Source organism: Amblyomma maculatum, chromosome 1, assembly GCF_055883805.1.
Source record: "Amblyomma maculatum isolate TAMU_Amacu chromosome 1, ASM5588380v1, whole genome shotgun sequence".
Lineage (NCBI taxonomy): Eukaryota > Metazoa > Arthropoda > Arachnida > Ixodida > Ixodidae > Amblyomma > Amblyomma maculatum.
The window spans coordinates 435444381-435464220 of NC_139344.1; the positions used below are offsets into that span (position 1 = coordinate 435444381).

Sequence of the window (19840 nt, forward strand, 5' to 3'; positions counted from 1 at the left end):
ACAACGGAATTGGATCCGCCTGGCCTCACGACACCCGGATTTTCACGGTCATCCCTCCATTATTTCAAAGATCCGGATCGACGCAACATCACCTTCTGCTGCCTATATGAAGAGCTGGCGGGATCCCGGCGCCTTTAGTGGGCGTGTGAACAGCACGACGATGCGGTTTTCTAACCCGCTCTGCTTCCTCGTCCAGGTTAATCCTGTTACACCTCTATACGCTAAGAAATCGAATAACGTTTGTCTGCTGCTGTTCCCACGCCCGGGAGTTTTGCTTTCCGTGCTCAGTGAATGCTTTGATGTTACAACCCATCTGCTTATGTTGTCCGGTGATGTTGAGCTCAACCCTGGGCCTCCGCCGAACACGAGATCGAGGGCGCAGGACTCTCCGTCAGATTCTGGTTCTACGCAAATGGACGATATACTTGCAATACTGCAAACAGTGAACACGCGGACTGAAAAAATGGAAAGGGATCAGAATGATTTATTCAAGTCTGTTGATGATCTTAAAAAAACACAGGCTAAATTTCAAGAAAATCTGGCAGATATAGAAAGAAGGCTAACAGAGGTTGAACGCAAAACCGTCACCCTTGAGGCAGTTGAGGATGAGCTACAGCGTCTTCGCCAGTCGATTGATCGTCTTTCAACTGAAAACTCACAACTGCAATCTAGGCAGGCTGAGATTGAAGACAGGCAGCGGCGAGACAACCTTCTTTTCTACGGCCTATCAGACACACAATCCGAATCCTGGGCTCAGTCAGAGGAAAAACTGGTTAGCATGCTTTCGTCCTGTTTGAAAATTCCACCCACCGAAATTCTGGTCGAAAGAGCACACAGGCTCGGCGTGTATACTCCGAATAAATGCAGGCCACTTATTGCTAAATTTTCGTCTTACAAGCTTAAACAGAAAATACTCGTCGCTAGTTCTAAGCTGAAGGAAGAAAAAATTGGAGTTAGTGAAGACTATTCCGTCGCTACTCGTCTTGCTAGGAAGAAACTGGTTGAATTTGGCAAAACCCAACCATTAACCTTCAAACTTCGCTTCAATAAATTGTACATAAACAAAACGTGTTACACCTACAATCCCTTTGATGATTGCGTGCATGTACTTTTCAGTGTCTCTACGCCACTGGTCGAATCTTCTGATGACATGCATGCACTATCTATTCCTTCCACCTCATCCGCTCAGCCCATCACTGATTAGCACTACGCGAGGGGCAGTGGAATAAAGTTACCCGTCAGTAACCAACTTTCATTTTTATTCACAAATATACGGAGCATACTTCCAAAACGCGACGATCTTTCCTCTGTTATCAATGCTTGTGATGCCGACATAGTATGCCTTACTGAAACCTGGCTGTCTGCGAAGGTTGATAGCAGTGAACTCTTTGACTGTCAAAAGCGCTACAACATTTATCGATGTGACAGGGGTGCTCGGTGTGGTGGAGGCGTGCTTATCGCCGTCTGTGATGCTATTTTGTCTTTTCCTATCCATTGTACAACCGATTTAGAACTAGTCTTGGTTGAAATTCGCACGTGCTCCAAGAAATTGATATTGGGTACTTGCTATCGTCCGCCTTCCAGTTCACCAACCTTTGCCGACGACCTTCATGATGTCATCCATATGATTACTGTGCGGTATCCAAACAGTCCCTTCATTTTATTAGGCGACTTCAATGTACCGTCTTTGCCAAAAGTAACCAGGCTGCTCCGAAGGCTGGCGGAGCAAGCGCGCTGCCGTGTGGCGGCGTTGCGCTCGCTGTGGCTTATCGGTGCTCGTTAGCTCCGAGGGTACAACAGCTGACGTAACTTCGCACCCTCCCTCTCGCCCGTTGGATGATAAAACCTTGGCGCGTATGATGTGCCGGCTGCGGTTTCATGTGTGCGAAGCTTGGTTGTGCCTAGCGAGGGCGCTCAGTATAGCGACGGGGCTATTCGCTTTTCTCGGCAACTTCCCTGAAGCAGATATTATGTCGTGTTTCTCGCTATATAATTATACGTGCTTGTGTTCTGTAATCCGCTGCCTAAACGCACAAGCAGTATTGCGCTTTTCTGCGTGTTTGATGCGCCTGTGCATTAAATAATGATAACACACCTCGAAATTTCAATATGCTTTCACCAAGGTTCTTTGCGTATAGTGCCACATAACGGGTCGTAACTCCGGTACAAAGATATGGCAAAACTTGTGAACCCTTTCAAGCCCCTTATCTCTCTTTTATGCTTGCGAAATTGTGTTAGCCCTTGGGGAGGCTGTTTAAAAATAAGCGCATTGATTGATTCTAACCAATCTTTGCATTTGCTTGTAGGTAAATTTTTGTTTAAGTAAGCAACTAAGATAAACCCTTCCTCGCGCTTAGCCATTATATGCACATGATTGCTTTCTCGCTCGCGGAACCCTTATTTCAGGGCGACACTGTCTGGCAAACCTAGCACATATTCGTCCTAGAAACAACAAGAGCTCACCATGTCTACTGTCACCTGCTTTTCTGTTTTCCGCAGTTGCCGAGAAGAGCGAATAGCCCCGTCGCTATACTGAGCGCCCTCGCTGGGCACAACCAGGCTTCGCACGCGTGAAACCGCAACCCGCACATCATACGCGCCTAGTTTTTATCATCCAACGGGCGAGAGTGAGAGTGCGAAGTTACGTCAGCTGTTTTACCCTCGGAGCTGACGCGCACCGATAAGCCACAGCGAGCGCAACGCCGCCACACGGCCGCGTGATTGCTCCGCTTGCCTTCGGAGCAGCCTGGTTACTTTTGGCAAAGACGGTACCTAGCATTGTGTGGTGTGATGTAAATTCTTATTGTAATCCTTTTCCCAGTGAAGGCGATAGATTTTTGAGTTCGTACAGTGATTTCAACTTGTCCCAGCTTGTGATGCAGCCAACTCGGATCATGTCGACTACTTCTAACATCCTTGATTTAATTCTTACTACTTCGCCTGATCTTTTTCAGCCTTTATCGTTCCTACCAGGGCTAAGTGATCACTTACTGCTTCATTTTTCTTTATCTTGCACCGTACCTCATCAGAGTAACCACAAAAAAATATATCCGCGTCTATAAAAATGCTAATTTTGATGCCATTAACCATGAACTCTGTTTTTCTTGATGATTACTTACCAAGATTTCACGATCGTTGCGTGAATACAAACTGGAGCTTGTTCAAAGAAAAAGTTGCTGCGCTCACTTAAAAATATGTTCCACGTTTAGTCATCACCTGTAATCGACAATCACCATGGTTCACTCGATCGTTAAAACTGCTTTGCGATAAGAAAAAACGCATTTTCCGCTCTGCAAAACTAACCGGTTCCCAAGAACGTTGGACTGCTTATCAGGCCGCGGCCCTTGAATATAAAACTGCACTCAAGCATACCAAGGATGTGTTTTTCAATGACACATTACCTTCCCTCTTAATCAATAACCCTAGACAATTTTGGAGCTTAGTTAACAAAAACGACACTCCATCCATCAGCCTTAAGGACTCTAGTGACGAGCTAGTCCACCCAAATGAGTGTGCAAATGTCCTTAACAGTGTATTCGTTTCAGCGTTTTCTAAATATGTGCGTTCTGGAACCCCTGCATATACCAGTGCTGACTTTTTGCCAATGGATTCTATTGTCTTTGATTCTGTTGGTGTGGAAAAAATAATCGAAAAACAAAACATTTCTTCATCATGTGGTGTTGATAATATTAATTCCAAGTTCTTGATTAAAACCAAAGTGTACAGCGCAATAATACTATCTAACCTATTTCAGCAATCGCTTCAAACAGCCTGCATACCGGGGGACTGGAAGGTCGGGAAGGTGATTCCGTTGCACAAGTCCGGAGATAAACATTCCCCACATAATTATCGACCAATCTCACTAACAAGCATTCCGTGTAAAATCATGGAGAATGCTATTTACTCTCACCTTGCATCATTCCTTGATTCTAATAATTTTTTTACTGACAGTCAACATGGGTTTCGAAAGTTGCTTTCTTGTGAAACGCAGCTTTTAACCTTCACGCATGATCTAAATTCATTCCTTGACAGGGGTTCCGTTGCCGACTGATTTCTTGATTTTTCAAAAGCTTTTGACAAGGCCTCTCATCAACTGCTTTTTCTGAAACTAAGTAAACACAACCTTGACCCTAACGTTCTCAGGTGGCTGCATTCTTTTCTTACAGATCGTTCACAGTTTTTCACTGCTAATAACACATCATCCTTCACTTCTCCAGTTGGATCAGGCGTGCCACAAGGCTCTGTGCTAGGGCCTCTTCTTTTTCTTATATATATCAATGACTTACCTGATAACGTATGCTCAACAATAAATCTTTTCGCGGATGACTGTGTCATATACCGTGAAATTAACAGTGGTTCTGACGTTGCTCTCCTTCAATCCGATATTAATCATGCCCTTGAATGGACTAACAGGTGGAACATGGAACTAAATATTAACAAATGCAAGTATATGCGTGTCTCTCGTCGTAACACTTTATTACCCTCATACCTTCTTAATAATAGTAGCCTTGAGTCTGTGCCTTGTTATAAATATTTAGGTGTATTTATTTCCCATAATTATAACTGGACGGCTCATATAGATCACATAACCAACAACGCTAATCGCATGCTAGGCTACATACGTCGTAACTTTAGTCTTTCCTCCAGTTCCGTAAAATTGCTCCTTTACAAATCGTTGGTTCGTAGTAAACTGGAGTATGCTTCATCCATCTGGGACCCTTATCAAGAGACGCTAATCTATGAACTCGAATCTATTCAGAACCGTGCGGCCCGTTTCATTCTCTCTAACTATCATCGTAATTCTAGTGTCACTGCTATGAAATCAAACTTATCACTGCCACTACTGTCGCAACGTAGAAATATATTCCGTCTTTGTCTATTTCATAAGATCTACTATAATAACCCCATCCTTAAGAGAAAATTCATTACGCCTCCTTGCTACATGTCTGCTCGGATCGATCACCGTCATAAGGTTGGTATTCATTCGTGCCAAACAAATCACTTCTACAACTCATTCATCCCCAGCACATCGGCACAATGGAATCGCCTTCCCCCATCGGTTGTTTAAGTGAGGGACCATTCTGCGTTTAAATCTGCGTTAGCTAATCTGATGTTAACATAGAACATTGAATTCTTCCATACTGCCATTTGTTTATTGTTTTTAGTTCATCTGCTGTTTTTATAAACTTTTTTCTCTTTTTCCCCCCGAATTGTGCTGCTGATTACGTGTATGATGGTATATTTCAGCAACATTGTTTCCTGCCTGCTAGTAAAATTGTTTGTTTTGCTCACGTGGTATATTTGTGTGCTTATATAATTCGCCCATACGTCTGTGTCAGTAGCTAATAATTTGTATTCTTATATTGCTGTAACTTGTTTATGTGTTTCAACCATACTACTGTTCAAATTTGTTGTAATACTGATTGCTGTTCTTTTCCCTTTTTTTCTTTTATTGTACCCCACTCTCCTCTGTAATGCCCTCGGGCCCTGAGGGTACTGAAGTAAATAAATAAATAAATATGTCTGCCGTATATGCCAACCATGCACCTGTTTTGGCACTGCCAACATAGGCAATAAATTGGCCGTGCCGCTAGTATCAATATTGGTATTTATTGGCATGCAACAAGTATTCATTGGTACAAGTGGAATTGGCACTGCCACTATTAAGCCACCTTTAGCCATGCAGTGATTTCACCCTTGCCCTTTATTACTGCTGCCATTTCCTTTGTATACTTGTCAGTCTGACAATTGTGTTTTTCTTATGCAGTCATTTCCCAATACCATCTTATATGTCATCTGCCTAAGGAACCACAAAATCCATGAAATTAAATGAGGCAAGCATAACATTTTCTTAAAATATTTTATTGAGATATCATATACATGTATCAGAGGGTGAGAATTTAGGGCAGGAAGAGGAGGCATTGGGTACCGGGTCAAGATGGGAGGGGCTAGTAGGTGGGATTGGAAACAGGGCACTAAGGAGCACATGGCCAGATAGTGCAGGGAGAGGGGTTGGGCAGCAGTGTGCCTTTGGTCCTGATGGAAGGGGCTGGGCATCGGGAGCAGGATTGACGCACGTTACCCCTGTAGTACTAGAGGTGTTTCAGTAATAGGAAACTGGGCATGGGTGCCTTCCAGGGCAGGGTCCATCATAGATGAAAATGGGAGTGGGCTGTGTCGAGCATGGTATTTGGCAGTGAAGGGTCGATGGATCAAGTGATGAGGTTGAGGTGCCGGGGGAAGCGCGTGGCCCACGCAGTAAGTAAGCTGGACACCCCGCAGGAAGCAGAACCATTCAGGAACAGTTTGTCGAGGAGATTGGCGAATGGGTCTTACAAATGACATCTGCACAGAAAACAAGCCTATATCACCATAAGATCCAAACTCAGCTTTTCGACACTTACCCAAACACATATTCGAAATCTGGGTGCCCTATATGATTGAGTACAAAGTGAAAACAACTATAGTAAACTCGGATGTAGTAAAACCTCTGATATAGTGAAATGTCTAAAATAATGTGAAACTAAAGTCACAGTTCCTCTTCCATAGACAACTGTACATTCCATAGACAACATGTACTGTGAAGGTACATGTTGACGAGGACCCGAGAATAAGATCGGCTTCTAGTTCCGATCCAGAGTCCAGCACCAGTGCGCCTCTCGAGCTAACGACCACTTCGTCGTCGTCGGCACCATGCACGGCAGCCGCGCGGCGCTAGGCACGTGGCATTATTTCCCCCCGTGAAAGAAAACTATCGTCCCGAGGACAAGGTGAGAGGAGAAAAAAAAAAAGGTGTGAGGTGAACTGTACAATAACTCCAGGTCTCACTAGCAGGAAGCTCTCAGACACGCGAAAACTACGGCTTTAAGCGCACCACATGCCCAATTTCAGGCCGCTGACGCCAAACACTGCCGGTCAGTTTTATCTGGAATAACTTTGTAATTAACGCTGTTTAAGCGGCGCAGGATTTTAGAGGGTTCGAAATACCGGTGGAGCAGTTTCTCGCACAAGCCTTTCTGGCGCAGGGGGGTCCACACCCACCTTGGTCCCCAGGTTCCTAGTGGACTTCCCTGTGCCGAAGATTATAATGTCAAGCGTCGGTGGCATGCTGCTCCTTGATGTACAACTGGGCCAGCTGACGGGCTTGCTCGGCCTGTTCTGCGAAATGGGCGGCATCGGGTTCCACCGCTTCATCCCCGCACGGGAGCATCGCGTCCAACATCATGTGGGCCTCCCTGCCATATACGAGACGGAATGGCGAAACTTCGTGGTTTCCTGCGACGCCGTATTGTAGGCAAAGGTGACATACGGCAGGATCTCGTCCCACATTGTATGTTCAACGTCGATGTACATTGAGCTCATGTCCGCCATAGTTTTATTGAGTAATTCCGTTAGGCCATTTGTCAGAGGTTGATACGCTGTTGTTGTGCGATGCTCGGTATGGCTGAGAGTTAAGGTGTCCCGCAGTAGCCGAGCTGTAAACTCCTTTCCTCGGTCAGTAATGATGGTCGACGGTGCACCATGTCTGAGCACAATGTCGTTCATAAAGAATCGAGCAACTTCGCCGGCAGTTCCTCGGACAAGGGCCTTCGTTTCAGCGTAGCGTGTTAAGTAGTCTGTGGCGACTACGATCCGCTTGGGTCCGGTCGAGGATAAAGGAAATGGGCCTAAAAGGTCAACGCGCAATTGCTCGAGGGGTGTGAGGGGTGTTTCGATAGATTGTAACATGCCGGATGGCTTGAGCGCGGGTTGTTTTTCGCCGTTGGTATTGTCGACAAGTCTGTACGCTCGGAGAAAGGTGCGGCCAGTAATAGTTCTGCCGTACTCGGTTTAGGGTGCGTGTAAAGCCAAGATGACCTGAATTTGGTTCGTTGTGGCAGGCCAGGAGGATTTCGTGCCTTAGCTCAGCCGGTATGACTAATAGGTATATTTTTGCACTCGACATAGAATTCTTCTTGTAAAGCACCCCATTGCGGAGGCAATACGACGACAGCCCCCGAGCAAGATACTGGGGTATTGTAGGGTTCCCACCATCAAGTTGATCAATAATCAGTCGCAGCTCGACGTCGGCACGCTGTTTGAAAGCGAGGTCGGACGTATTGACTGCTTAAGGAGGCTATCGTCCTCGGTGGCATGTGACGAAGGAGGGCCGACGGGCGCGCGGAACAGGCTATCAGCATCGGTGTGCTTTCGGCCGGGCTTATAAATAACGTCGAATCGAACGCCTGCAGGCGCAATGCCCAACGTGCTAAGTGGCCTCAAGGATCATTTAAGTTTTTCAGCCAACACAACGAGTGATAGTCAGTGATGACACGAAACGGTCGGCCATAAAGGCATGGGCGGAACTTGGCAGTGCCCTATACTACCGCCAAACATTATTTTTCAGTAGTGGAATAGTGGCACTCCGCACTGGAAAGTGCACGGCTGGCGTAGGCAATTACTTTCTCGACCCCGTCTTGGTGCTGAACTAGAACGACACCAAGGCCGACGTTTCTCGCATTCGTGTGTAGCTCTGTGTCGGCATCATCGTCGAAATGTGCCAGGATCGGGGGCGACTCGAGCCGGCGGCGTAACTCGTCGAAAGTCTGCTGCTGCTGCTCGGCGCCCCAGGAAAATGATGCGTCATCTCGAGTCAGAAGTGTGAGAGGGCTGGCCATCTGTGCAAAGTTTTTGATAAAGCGACGATCATAGGAGCACAACCCCAAAAACCGTCGGACTGCATTTTTTTCGTGGGCGGGGACGGGAATGGCAGCAACGGCAGCACGTTTCTCAGGGTAAGCTCGGTTGCCATCAGCACTCACGATGTGCCCAAGAATCTTCAATTCGGTGAACCCGAAGTGGCACTTTTGAGGCTTGAGAGAAAGGTTGGCAGACCGGACAGCTTCTAGAACAGTTCTCAGGCGGCGCAGGTGTTCCGTGAACGTCGATGAAAAGATTATCACGTAATCGAGATAAACAAGGCATGTCTGCCACTTAAGACGTGTGAGCACTGTGTTCATCATCCGCTGGAAGGAGGCAAGAGCACAGTAGAGCCCGAATGGGAGGATGTGGAATTCATAGAGCCCGTCTGGTGTTAGGAAGGCAGCTTTCTCACGGTCCCTCTCATCAACTTCGCGGCGCTAGGCACGTGGCAATAGTGAAGACGTTTTTGGTAAAAATATTTATAGTAAAGTGCTCCTGGCAGCATCGAGGACTCCCACGATGTGACATCGCCACTCGCTCACTATCTATAATAGCGAGGCGAAGATGTTTTGTATTTCAAAACAGAAAAATAACGCCGAGTGTTCGTTTAGGCGGCTTTACCACTAGGCTTAGCAGCAGTCAGAAGAACCCAACTTTAAAAATGCCTATAGCAGTGAGGTAAACCGCACAGCAAGTAAGAGAAAAAAGTAAAGCTGTCTACAAACACAGATAGGGGGCGACCTGGTCCGTTCAGAATATAAACGAGAGTAAACGTGCAGCAAGAAATAGGGAACGGGAAGAAGCCAGTAAACAATGACTGCAATGTTCAGCACAAAGCATGAGGCAGCGGAGACAGAAAGTGGAGGTGCAGCGAGTACGGTCTTACAGCACTTGAGTGCCAAGCGCATTTATCATTTTTTGCTTTTTAAAAAAACATAAACAGCAAAAAAGGACACTATGTTCATGCAAGACTTTACTTTTCACATAAAATTAAACTTGGTTGCATTCGTAATCACGTCCTCATGCTTAAGAGGTACTTCAACAAGATGCAAAAAAATTTATGATGAAAACATTGCACAAAAAGGCGATAGAACCGTAATGAAAGGTACTTCCGAATTTGTTTTCTCATAAGCATCAAGACGTGTTCGGTAAGTGCCTATTCACCTACCAGACAGCAACTTCAGGACCACGTTATCACCGACCGCTGATATAGTAATGACCCTGATATAGTATATATTTGTACTGGTTCCAGTGACTTTACTATAAAGGTGTTCTACTGTATATATTGAAAGCCTATTGTCACACATTCTTCTTTTAGAGCGTTTTTCCACTGGTCTCTGGGCCTGCAAGGACAAGCAGCATCTTATGACGTAGGGATGGTAAACATACATACAAAATAATATGCATCCTACATACAAAAGAAAGATATTTGGGAGGAAAAACCTGCTTTCCGGAAACCACTAACTTCAGGTGGATGCTTAGTGTTCATATAAAATTAGAGTTCCTGATAATGATGGTTCTTAACTTAACTTTTGGTTCTTAACTTAAGCTTAACTTTTTAGAAAATTCCCTAAAACCTCTTGCAATAAACAATATGGATTACTAAGCAGGCAAACCCGGATGATATTAAAGAACATTTTTCTGCAGTACACCATTTACAAGCACACGTACATGCCTGCGGCCAGAATATAAAAACATTGCCCTGCCAGAATCAAACTATCTTCAATCTGCGTGCTTCAATCAAACAAAAGCTAACTTAGGGAGATGTGTACATTGCAGTTCTCAAGGCTGTGTATACATGTTATATTCTCAAGGTAAGTAATGAATGAGACACATCTGTTTGGTTTACAACAACCATATCATTTCAAGTTCCAGCTGTTTAGTTTTCACTGCTTTTATTGCATGCTGCATTCTAGCATAAACAATTGCCTTACACATAATATACAATGCAATAGTTTTCATACAGTGCTGCTTGTTCAGCTCAAATTATTACAGTCAGCCTGCAATGAGCAATAGCAAGTATTAGAAATTTACTTTGTATAGGCAGGAAAACATTATGCTAGATCTGAGTACAATATCATACTTCCTTATCAGCTAATAGTCTATCAGTTATATGTGTCCCTCATCACGGCTAACCATATGGCCATACCATCGGCAACCTTCCATGTGCAATAATATTTTCAATTAGGCATGCATGGGTCATGTCATAGCCTCCTTTACACTCTGTGCCTGTCAACGCGCCGCGCGAACAATAGAGCGGCGCCGTCTAGTAAAGTTGCGCGGTCCCCTCGCTGAGGGCGCCGCTGACGTAGGGATCGAGGCGCATGGGTCGCACGGGTACGGATGTCGGAGCGGGGCGGCAGCGCTGTTATTCGATAGCGGGATAACTGTTCCTAAGCATGAATCGTACATATTCAGCATATTTACTTGTAAGGCCGACATCCACTAAGCATAACAAGTGATGATGATACTTGTTAGGCAATAACACCAATGCTATATGACACTTTATGTCAGGCAGTTTCAAGAAATTGCGCATGGCTCGAAAAACTGCATGACTGCTCCGCTAGCACCAATGGTAATAGAAAAATTACAATGCTAGTCTACGCTGCAATAAAACAAAATTTAAGAAACAAGGCACCAGCATTTATTTACACATTTCACAACAGCAATTGTGCTTCAAGAGTATCATGTAGAAGTGGTATGATGAATAGCTGCCACAAGTAGGGAAAAAAGTTCACGGTGACTGCTGTCACTGATAGCACTTCAGAAGCCAGCTTGATTTACAGATAATCGGAACAACTGCGTCGCAGTATGCCATTGAGATCTGTAATGAAAAACATTTTGGTATCAGCTGTTACTTTCAATGATTCAGTGCGTCGTACAAACGTTTTTTTTTAACTAGAAAAACAAGGAAAGACAAATATACGCGTTGCATCTTTCTGTTTCGATCAATCCAAAATAATCGTCACAATAGGCAAAGCTGGTGTTTTTATTTTTTTCACAGATTTGTGCAGTTAGCGAAACAAAAAATACTGCGCTGGAGCACATGTAACATACCACACAGACGAGCTAACCAGGGAAGCATTTCGCATCGCTGTCCAGAAAATACACGTGCACATTTAATAATATTATTACTTTACTTAAGCGTAATAAACACACTTCTGGTGCTGTCATTATTTCTCACAGGGCTTAATGCGGTTGAGTGCGAGAAGGGGAACTAATATAGGCTTTGCAAGATTTGGTTTAACTCACTTTAAAGTAGTCATCTTCACAATAGGTAAATGTTGTGTTTCTATTTTATCACAAATTTTTGTGATTAGCGTATACTGCAAAAACAAAGCTTCGCAGGAGCACTCTAACACACTACGCAGACGAGCTAGGCAGCGAAGCAATTAGCATTGCAGTCCAGAAAGCACAGGTGCGCATCTAACATTACTATTGCAGTATTGACGCTTAATAAACACATTGGTGCTGTCACTACTGAATACTACGCAGCGTTCGCGGAAAGGAGAAAGCAAAGCTGGCACTTAGCAGTTGGTGCAATGCTGTATTCCTGCAGCATCCGAAGGCGGAGAAAAGTAGAAGCATCACTTTGCGCACAACAGAACAGTCCACGAATCAGCGAGAGAGCGGCAGAGCGTGGCTATCCGGACCGCTTTGCAACACGGCGCACCCGGCACACTCACCGCGCACCCGGCACTCGCCTGGCGGTGACCATATGTCGCTGTCGCCATCTCTCGGCAGCCAGCGGCGTAACTTGTCAACGGAGGAGGAGCGGCGGCGACGGCCGCGGAGCGTGGAGTTGACAGGCACAGAGTGTATAAAGAAGGCTATGGTCGTGCCATATCCAGGTACCACGTGTGGGGCTTGGGCATCTCTCATTTTTTCAAATCAATTCATTGTAGTTGTTGGTATAGAGAGCAGTAATCTGCCTGAATATCTGAGGCGAAAAATTACTTTCATTGCTTAAGCACATCTTAAAATGCATTGCTTGATGTGACTATGCGATTACAAAAAAGATACACCTAGCATGACAGCGATTTTTCATTTCATTTTCACCCAATCACAAGTACCTTGAAACACCAGTTTACTCCTGAGCTGAGAAGTGTTTTCACACACATTTTATATTTTAATATCTATAAAGTGTTGCAGTCTTCTGAATTTATTTCAAAATCAAAATTTCTTAACAACCTCGCGAATATTTTTTTTTTCAAAAATTGACAATATTTTCTACTCAAATTAAATAAAGGATTGCGTCTGCGGAAATAGTTTTGTTTGCAGAACAAAACAGCAGATATGCAACAAAAGCACCAATAGTACTCAAATTTATTGTGCAATGCATGAACTGAGAGTTCACCTAAAATTACAAGTACAATAGCCCTGTATACGTCGACTCGACAGCACCGTGTCGAATCAGCGTTGAGTAAGCGAGGTCACAATTACTCTACCCGGTAGGTGTCTACATGAACTCACTTTCTAGTGAGTATGTATCACAGCGGAGCATAGCGTCAAGATTCAAAGTTACTGTGCAAATTCCTGACTCGTATTTGATTCCATTGTCTTTTACTATCGAGAGCTTCGATTATTATTTTTCATCGTTCAAGAGCGCTAAAAAGCACTCCATTTCGCTGACGCTCCTCGCCGCTCTAGAAGCTTTGTGATATCCCAGAGTTCCTCATAACTCAACTCCCGTACTCGACAGCGTCTACATGCTTTTAGATAAGCGGGTCAAGCGAGTCAACCAACCCCCTGCAAGCGAGTTAACGCGACCCGCTCCGCCGCCTATTTTACTCGACCCGACTGTGTATACATGAACCCCCCATCTGGTTTTGTACTCGACAGGAGTACTCGACCCAATTCTGTCGAGTTCATGTATGCAGGGGTGGAACGCAGGTGTAACAAGTAACAATGCTTCTAAGAATCCAATCTATTCATTTCTGGCACATCCAGTTTTCTAAACAAATATCTTGTCTGGCAAAGGAGAATATTTGGAGTTAAGTAGCTAAGCAACACAAGATCCATGTACACACTCCAACTCTTGACTCCTCAGTGCACTTACAGTTGCAGTTTGCTTGGTCATGATGAAGTTCACTAAAACATCATCTGACCAGACACGACAATAGAAAAAAAAAATCGGGGGAATATTTCTGCTTTTATTAAGACATACAAGCGCCGTCTGGCATGGTTTTTGTTATTGGCATACCATTCAAAGTCTGCGGAAGTTCGGAAAATGTTATACGTCTTATTTTGTTTAGCAGAAGTAGTAAATGGACGCAGAAAAAGAAATATGAGTAGAGAATATAAGAGATAACAACATCCCTCAAAAAACCTAATGGACCAGTGATGCACACTGCGTATCTTAATTGGCGTCACTGGTCACATCAGACAAAACAATGTCCCTGAGTGTCACAAATTTGAAGCCCAAGAGGTGGGTTGGTTGTGAGCTGGTATAGTTGGAAATGGGCAGTCCTCCTGAGGGATGGGCGGCAAGATCACTGCCGCCCATTATGGGGAAAGCCCTGGCAAGCAGTCAGGCAAAGCTGCACACATATAAAAGCAATAAAAGCGCAAGCAATGCCCTCCTGAATGAGCAGCTGCACTAATAGTTTCGTTTTGTCTTGCAGCCCCCCTCTGCACTGTCCTGGTCATGTTTTGCAAACTCAAAAGCATATGCAAAAAAACAATCATCTAAAAAAATGACAAACATTGAACGAGTACTTCACGACGTTCTCCTTTCTGTAAATGTCTTGCTCTAGAGTTAAACAATAAATTCATTGCAGCTGCAAATAAAATGAGTTGGGAGCTAATGGCAAATCTCAACGGCTTGGATAAAGCACTATTTATAATTGTCGCTTTGTGCAAAGTAAATAGCCTGGTTTAGGTCAAAGTAATATTACATCTGCATGGCTGCAGCTGGTGTAAGCAACCAGGAATGTACAAGCAATCAGTAACTGCATATCTGTATGAACAAATACATGCAGTGCAGGCAGCAGTAATGAATGGAGAGTGGAAGGCAAACAACCTGAGTAATGCTGAATGGCTTTTTTTTCTCTGTAACCTCAATACATGCTTTCTGTGAATTCTTGTAATGCAAACATAATCAAGTACATAAATATTTCATCGCTTAAAGCGCCTGCACCTCCCAAGTTGAGTGTTACTCAAATGATCTCTACTTCATCATTTCAATAAGCTATGCTACTTGTTTTGCTATTACACCGCAGGTTCACTCAATCTTGCTTAACTCGAAATAGTCACATACTGTTTAAATAAAGCAGCGAAATATAGAACCAGCTTTTAAAGCACCGCCAAGGCCACAAAGGATATTTTTTGCATACTGTGGGCAAGACTCCCGAACAAGTCTAGAGCTAAAAATTTAGAAAACATTTTATAGCATGCAACCATGTAGCAAAAAGCCAGCAGAGTATTAAAAGCCGATATATAAATGCTCAACAAAGTAAACATGTCATACCTACCGAGGCAATGTTTCTTCACAGACAGCATGTTTCATGGCAAGGCTCCCACCGTTGATGACAGGTTATGCGGCACTGAAATGTTGATATCGTCTGCCTCACATTCAGGCAGCACCTCTTTGATGGCGGGAAGTCCGTGGGGTGAAAGATGTTGGCAAATTGAGGAGATGGGAAACAATGTGTCTGGAGTTGTCGCCAGTACGTGCTATCGATGTGACAAAGCGTGTGATGTGGTGGCGGGTACCTGGCACAAAGGGTGGAAGGGTCAGCATAATATATGTCTCTTCCACCCCTTCGTCCTGTCTCATTCTTCAGACCCCACGTACCCCGAAGCCATTTCAGAGTGGCGCAGTTCGAAGACGCCGAGGACTGGCTAGCTCACTACGAAAGGGTCGCAACGTTTAATGGCTGGGACGACGCTGCGAAAATGCGGAACGTCTACTTCAGCCTTGACGACGCTGCTCGGACGTGGTTTGAGAACCGCGAGGCCATATTCTCTACGTGGCCGGCCTTCCGAAGCCAGCTCCTCGGTACGTACGCCAACAGTGACCGCCAGGAGAACGCCGAGCGTGCCCTGACCTCTCGAGTTCAACGTCCGAATGAAGGGGTCGCAATGTACGTTGAAGACGTCATGCGTCTCTGCCATCGCGCCGACCCGTCCATGAGTGAGGAGAGGAAGGTGCGGCACCTGATGCACGGAGTCAAAGACCAGCTTTATCTGGCCTCGTGCGAAACCCGGCCACCACCGTCGCGGCGTTTCTGGATGAAGCTGTGATTATGGAGAAACTGCTACAGCAGCGATGCAGCCAGTACTCTCCGCCACTGAATTCTATCTCCGCCCTACCACCGACTGACCGCACCGACTACAATCCCGGAACAGATCTGAACTCTCTTCGCAACCTCGTTCGCACCGTGGTTCGCGAGAAGCTCCAGCAACTTCATGGGACATTTCCTCCTGGCAAGGCTTCTCTGGCCAGCGTCATCCGTTAGGAGGTCCAGAATGAACTCACGACCCCGATAAGTGCAGTCGTTCCACCGCCAGCCCCGGGCCTCACCCAGCCGATGACTTATTCTAATGTCACACGCCGCCCAGCTCTGCTTCCTACCCCTTCGCCTTACACGCCACCTCAGGTCGCTGTGCATGCTGCGTAACCACTGCCCCTCTGGGCAGATCGCCGCCAGGCTCCCCGGAGGACTGATTTCTGGCGCGCTCCAGATACCCGCCCTCAGTGCTGCCACTGTGGCGAGGCCGGTCACCTCTACCGGCGGTGCCCTTATCGCCAGATGGGCCTTAGAAGATTTTCTCCCGACAGCCCTCGTCCACGGCCTGGTCAGCGGCCTCTGGATATCGCCGAATACGTCACCCGCCAGAGTAGTCTGCCGCATTCTCCTTGTCGTGAGTCGCGCTCACCTTCGCCTCGTCGCTCTTCGCCCTCTGAGCCACGTTATACCGCTGCACACCGTGGTTCCTCAAGCCCTCGTCGGGAAAACTAGCTCCGGCGACCTTTGGGGGCGAGGCCGCTGCACACCGATTCACAGCAAAACTTCCACCGCCGCACCGCTCGAATCTCCCCGACGTCGAACGCCGAATTCCTGTCCAGTTTTCGCCGCACAGACCAGATCGCCCCGATGTCGTCCGCATCGCCGACTAGTTATCACCACCGTGTCGCTTAGATCGCCCCGACGCAGACGACCAAACTGCCGCCCAGCTTCCGCCGCACCACTCATTCACACCGACCTGCCGTCAACATTGGATCGCACCGACGCCGACCACCCAACTGCCGTCCAGCTTCCGCCGCCACACTGCTCGCTTCACTCCGAACCGACGTCGACAGGCCCTGGTCTTGGCCGTGTCTCCCTGGACATCCCTGTTATCGTGGACACGAAGGAGGTCAGCGCTTTAGTTGATAAGGGAGCCGATTATTCTATCCTTAGCGGGCGGCTTACAAGGACACTGAGAAAAGTGATGACGCCATGGAACGGACCAGACATACGTACGGCAGGCGAACATGTGGTTGCACCACCGGGTATGTGTACGGCCCGGGTTGCGTATTAGCAAACCATTCCCGTACGAGCACTCGAGCAGACAACGCACTGGCGCGTGATTCTAGGGTGCTTCGATGTCAGCGCCGCCGTTCAGGGTGGTGCCATTCTTTGACCGGCCCCATGCCACCTCTTTCGCGCTGCGGCGCCATGTTGAATCACGACGGGCGATCGGTGCGGTCTCAGTTGCGTGGGGCAAGCAGCTAAGCTTGCGTTGTTCGAGGCTGCGGATGACTCGCTGGTGGTTTTACTTATTTGAGATTGTTAGACCACGTGTCTTAGGAGCTTGTCGGATCAACAGAATGAGCATTACGAGAATTTGTGTGTGCCGATATGCGCTGGGTGAACTCGTTAAGGATTAGGTTGTTTTCATTTCCCTTCGGAAGATAGAAGTGGGACCGACGGAAAATAACTAAGTTATATACCGGCGATGTAAGTATCAAGTCAGTTTTGACCTATATTTCGTTTTGAACATTGTTTTTCTATTCGCGTAGTGCCATAGCTACAGTCGAATGAAGATGCCTTTTGGTAGCGATGTCTCGCGCATCTCAAGTCAGGGCTCGTAGCTTATTTCTTCAGATAAGTAAGTATATATTGCATCGTTGTAATCGCAAACGATGTAGCCCAATTTTGTTTGTGTGTATATATTTGCAATACGGTAAATGCGATGTTCGTTCATTACCGCGCTTCCTATTATGTTGCGGAGTAAAATGCCTAAGCATGATGTGACATATGTAAACATGCCATCAACACGCATTATATTACTCAAATTGGATCGGTATCTGTCGTTAACTGCGCATTGTTTATAAATATGCGAGGCTCAGTAACGTTCACCAACATTTTTGCGAAAACGTTCTCTTCATTACTTTGGATAATATTCTTCAAAGTATTTCTTTGTATCACTCTAAATTAGCCCTAGTAATCACGTTTGGCGTTTGATGAGCACTTTGATGAGGACGAGTTTGCAGAGAAATTGATAGGATGGACGCCGTCTGTTAACTTTCAGAGCTTTGACCGTGCTCTTTTACTTTAGATGTAGCTGGAGTGTATTCTTTTCTCAATTTACAGTGATTCGAAACAATAACACTTGCTTTTAATTATTTATTCAACTCAACAGAAGCCGAGTAAACTCTCTGCGAGACGGCCTGCCAAATGTGCCAGGAAAACAACAGCTCCTCCTCAACTGATGGTGCAGAGGCCACCTAAGCGAATTTAAGGATTGTGACAATTGTGGCAGCTATACTGTGCTGATGTCAACTTAGCGCAGACTGCATTGTTTTAACTGCTTTACAACACTCTACAGATCAAATTTACCAGTCTTTCTAGCTCGCTAGTTCATGATTGATGTCTTCCCTTTTTTTTCATTTTCATTATTGTTAAAATGCTTTCACACTGCGCACATCAACATTTTTGCTCTCAGTTGGTTACATAATTTGTGATTAGCATCTCTTTTCACGCGTTGCTTTCATATCTTTTCTACAATAGTTACAATCGACTATACATACACAATATATATGTCCTTCTGGCTCGTTAATTTATATTACAGTTTGCATTTTTTTCATGTTCGACTGCACTCCACATTAGGAAAATGATTTGCATTCTACGTGAAAAAAAAAAAAAAAAACAGCGGGAACGCTGGAAACACAAAATACAATTTCATGAAAAAGAAAATTTCTGTGGTGTTTCCAGCGTCGACCGGTGAACTTCTTTTCATTATGAACATGTCGTTTCGGCTGTTTTTTGTTTTCACGTCGTATTCACGTCGTCAAATTCACATCGTATTCGGTTTTGTTGTCTTTACTGTCGTCTAGGGGTGAGGTTGATAAGCTTCGTTACATACTTGTCTGCAGCAGCAATAAACACCAATCTTTAGGCATCTAGCATTTATTTTTACAACAGCCTGACTGTTCAGTATCCAGTCCTGTCGGCAGATGTAGTTAAGGTATAGCCAAAATAATGCAGCTTTTTCAATCAAACCCTTTATGGTCGCTTTATTTTTGCAATGAATGATTTTTTAAAGTCGATTACTCGTATTTAGGATTTAAATTTTCAGAAAACAGCATCTATAGTTTATGATGATCTGAAATTAACCTTTTGTGTAGGTTCACATGCGTAGTTTAATAATCAGTAGAGATCGCCTCGAATAAAATATATCAGAGGAGTTGCAGTCGAGCAACCGGTGCATATGTCCATGGTGCTAGCGAACTCGACATGCGAGCAAGTTCACGGAATTCCGGCGAATGGGCGCCCATGAAGAAAACGAAACGAGTGAAAACTTTGCTTAATTATGTATGCGAACAGCAACTAGAGAAGTCGGTTTTCGCAGGAGCCGAGAAAAAAAAGGCGCTATCGCAACTGTCGTATACTGAAGTTCACGCATCATTAGTATATACCATCGTCTGCCTGTAAACAGATTTAATTGCTCCTTGTAAGCAATATACGGCCAAACAACTCGAATTTTCACTTCGAAAGATTAGAAAGAGACCGACATCAGTTTCTGCGAGCTCAAAAAAAAAAGAGAGAAACAGCCCATGTAACAAAAGCGAATCCAACCGCAGGGCGCGAGCGGCTGACGCGCAGCTGTCAACAAAACCACGGACAAAACAAAAGGCGATGTGAAAAACAATAAGATGATTTCTTCAGCC

The 19840-nt window shown here is 45.3% G+C and overlaps 1 protein-coding gene across 1 annotated transcript; it reads left to right on the forward strand.

Annotated features, from left to right (window-relative positions):
* Positions 1 to 251: 251 nt before the first annotated feature.
* On the forward strand, positions 252 to 1327 carry LOC146209460 (uncharacterized). Its single transcript, XM_084587412.1, has one exon. The coding sequence runs from the start codon at positions 320 to 322 to the stop codon at positions 1202 to 1204; it is 885 nt and encodes a 294-aa protein (XP_084443538.1). The 5' UTR covers positions 252 to 319; the 3' UTR covers positions 1205 to 1327.
* Positions 1328 to 19840: the final 18513 nt, after the last annotated feature.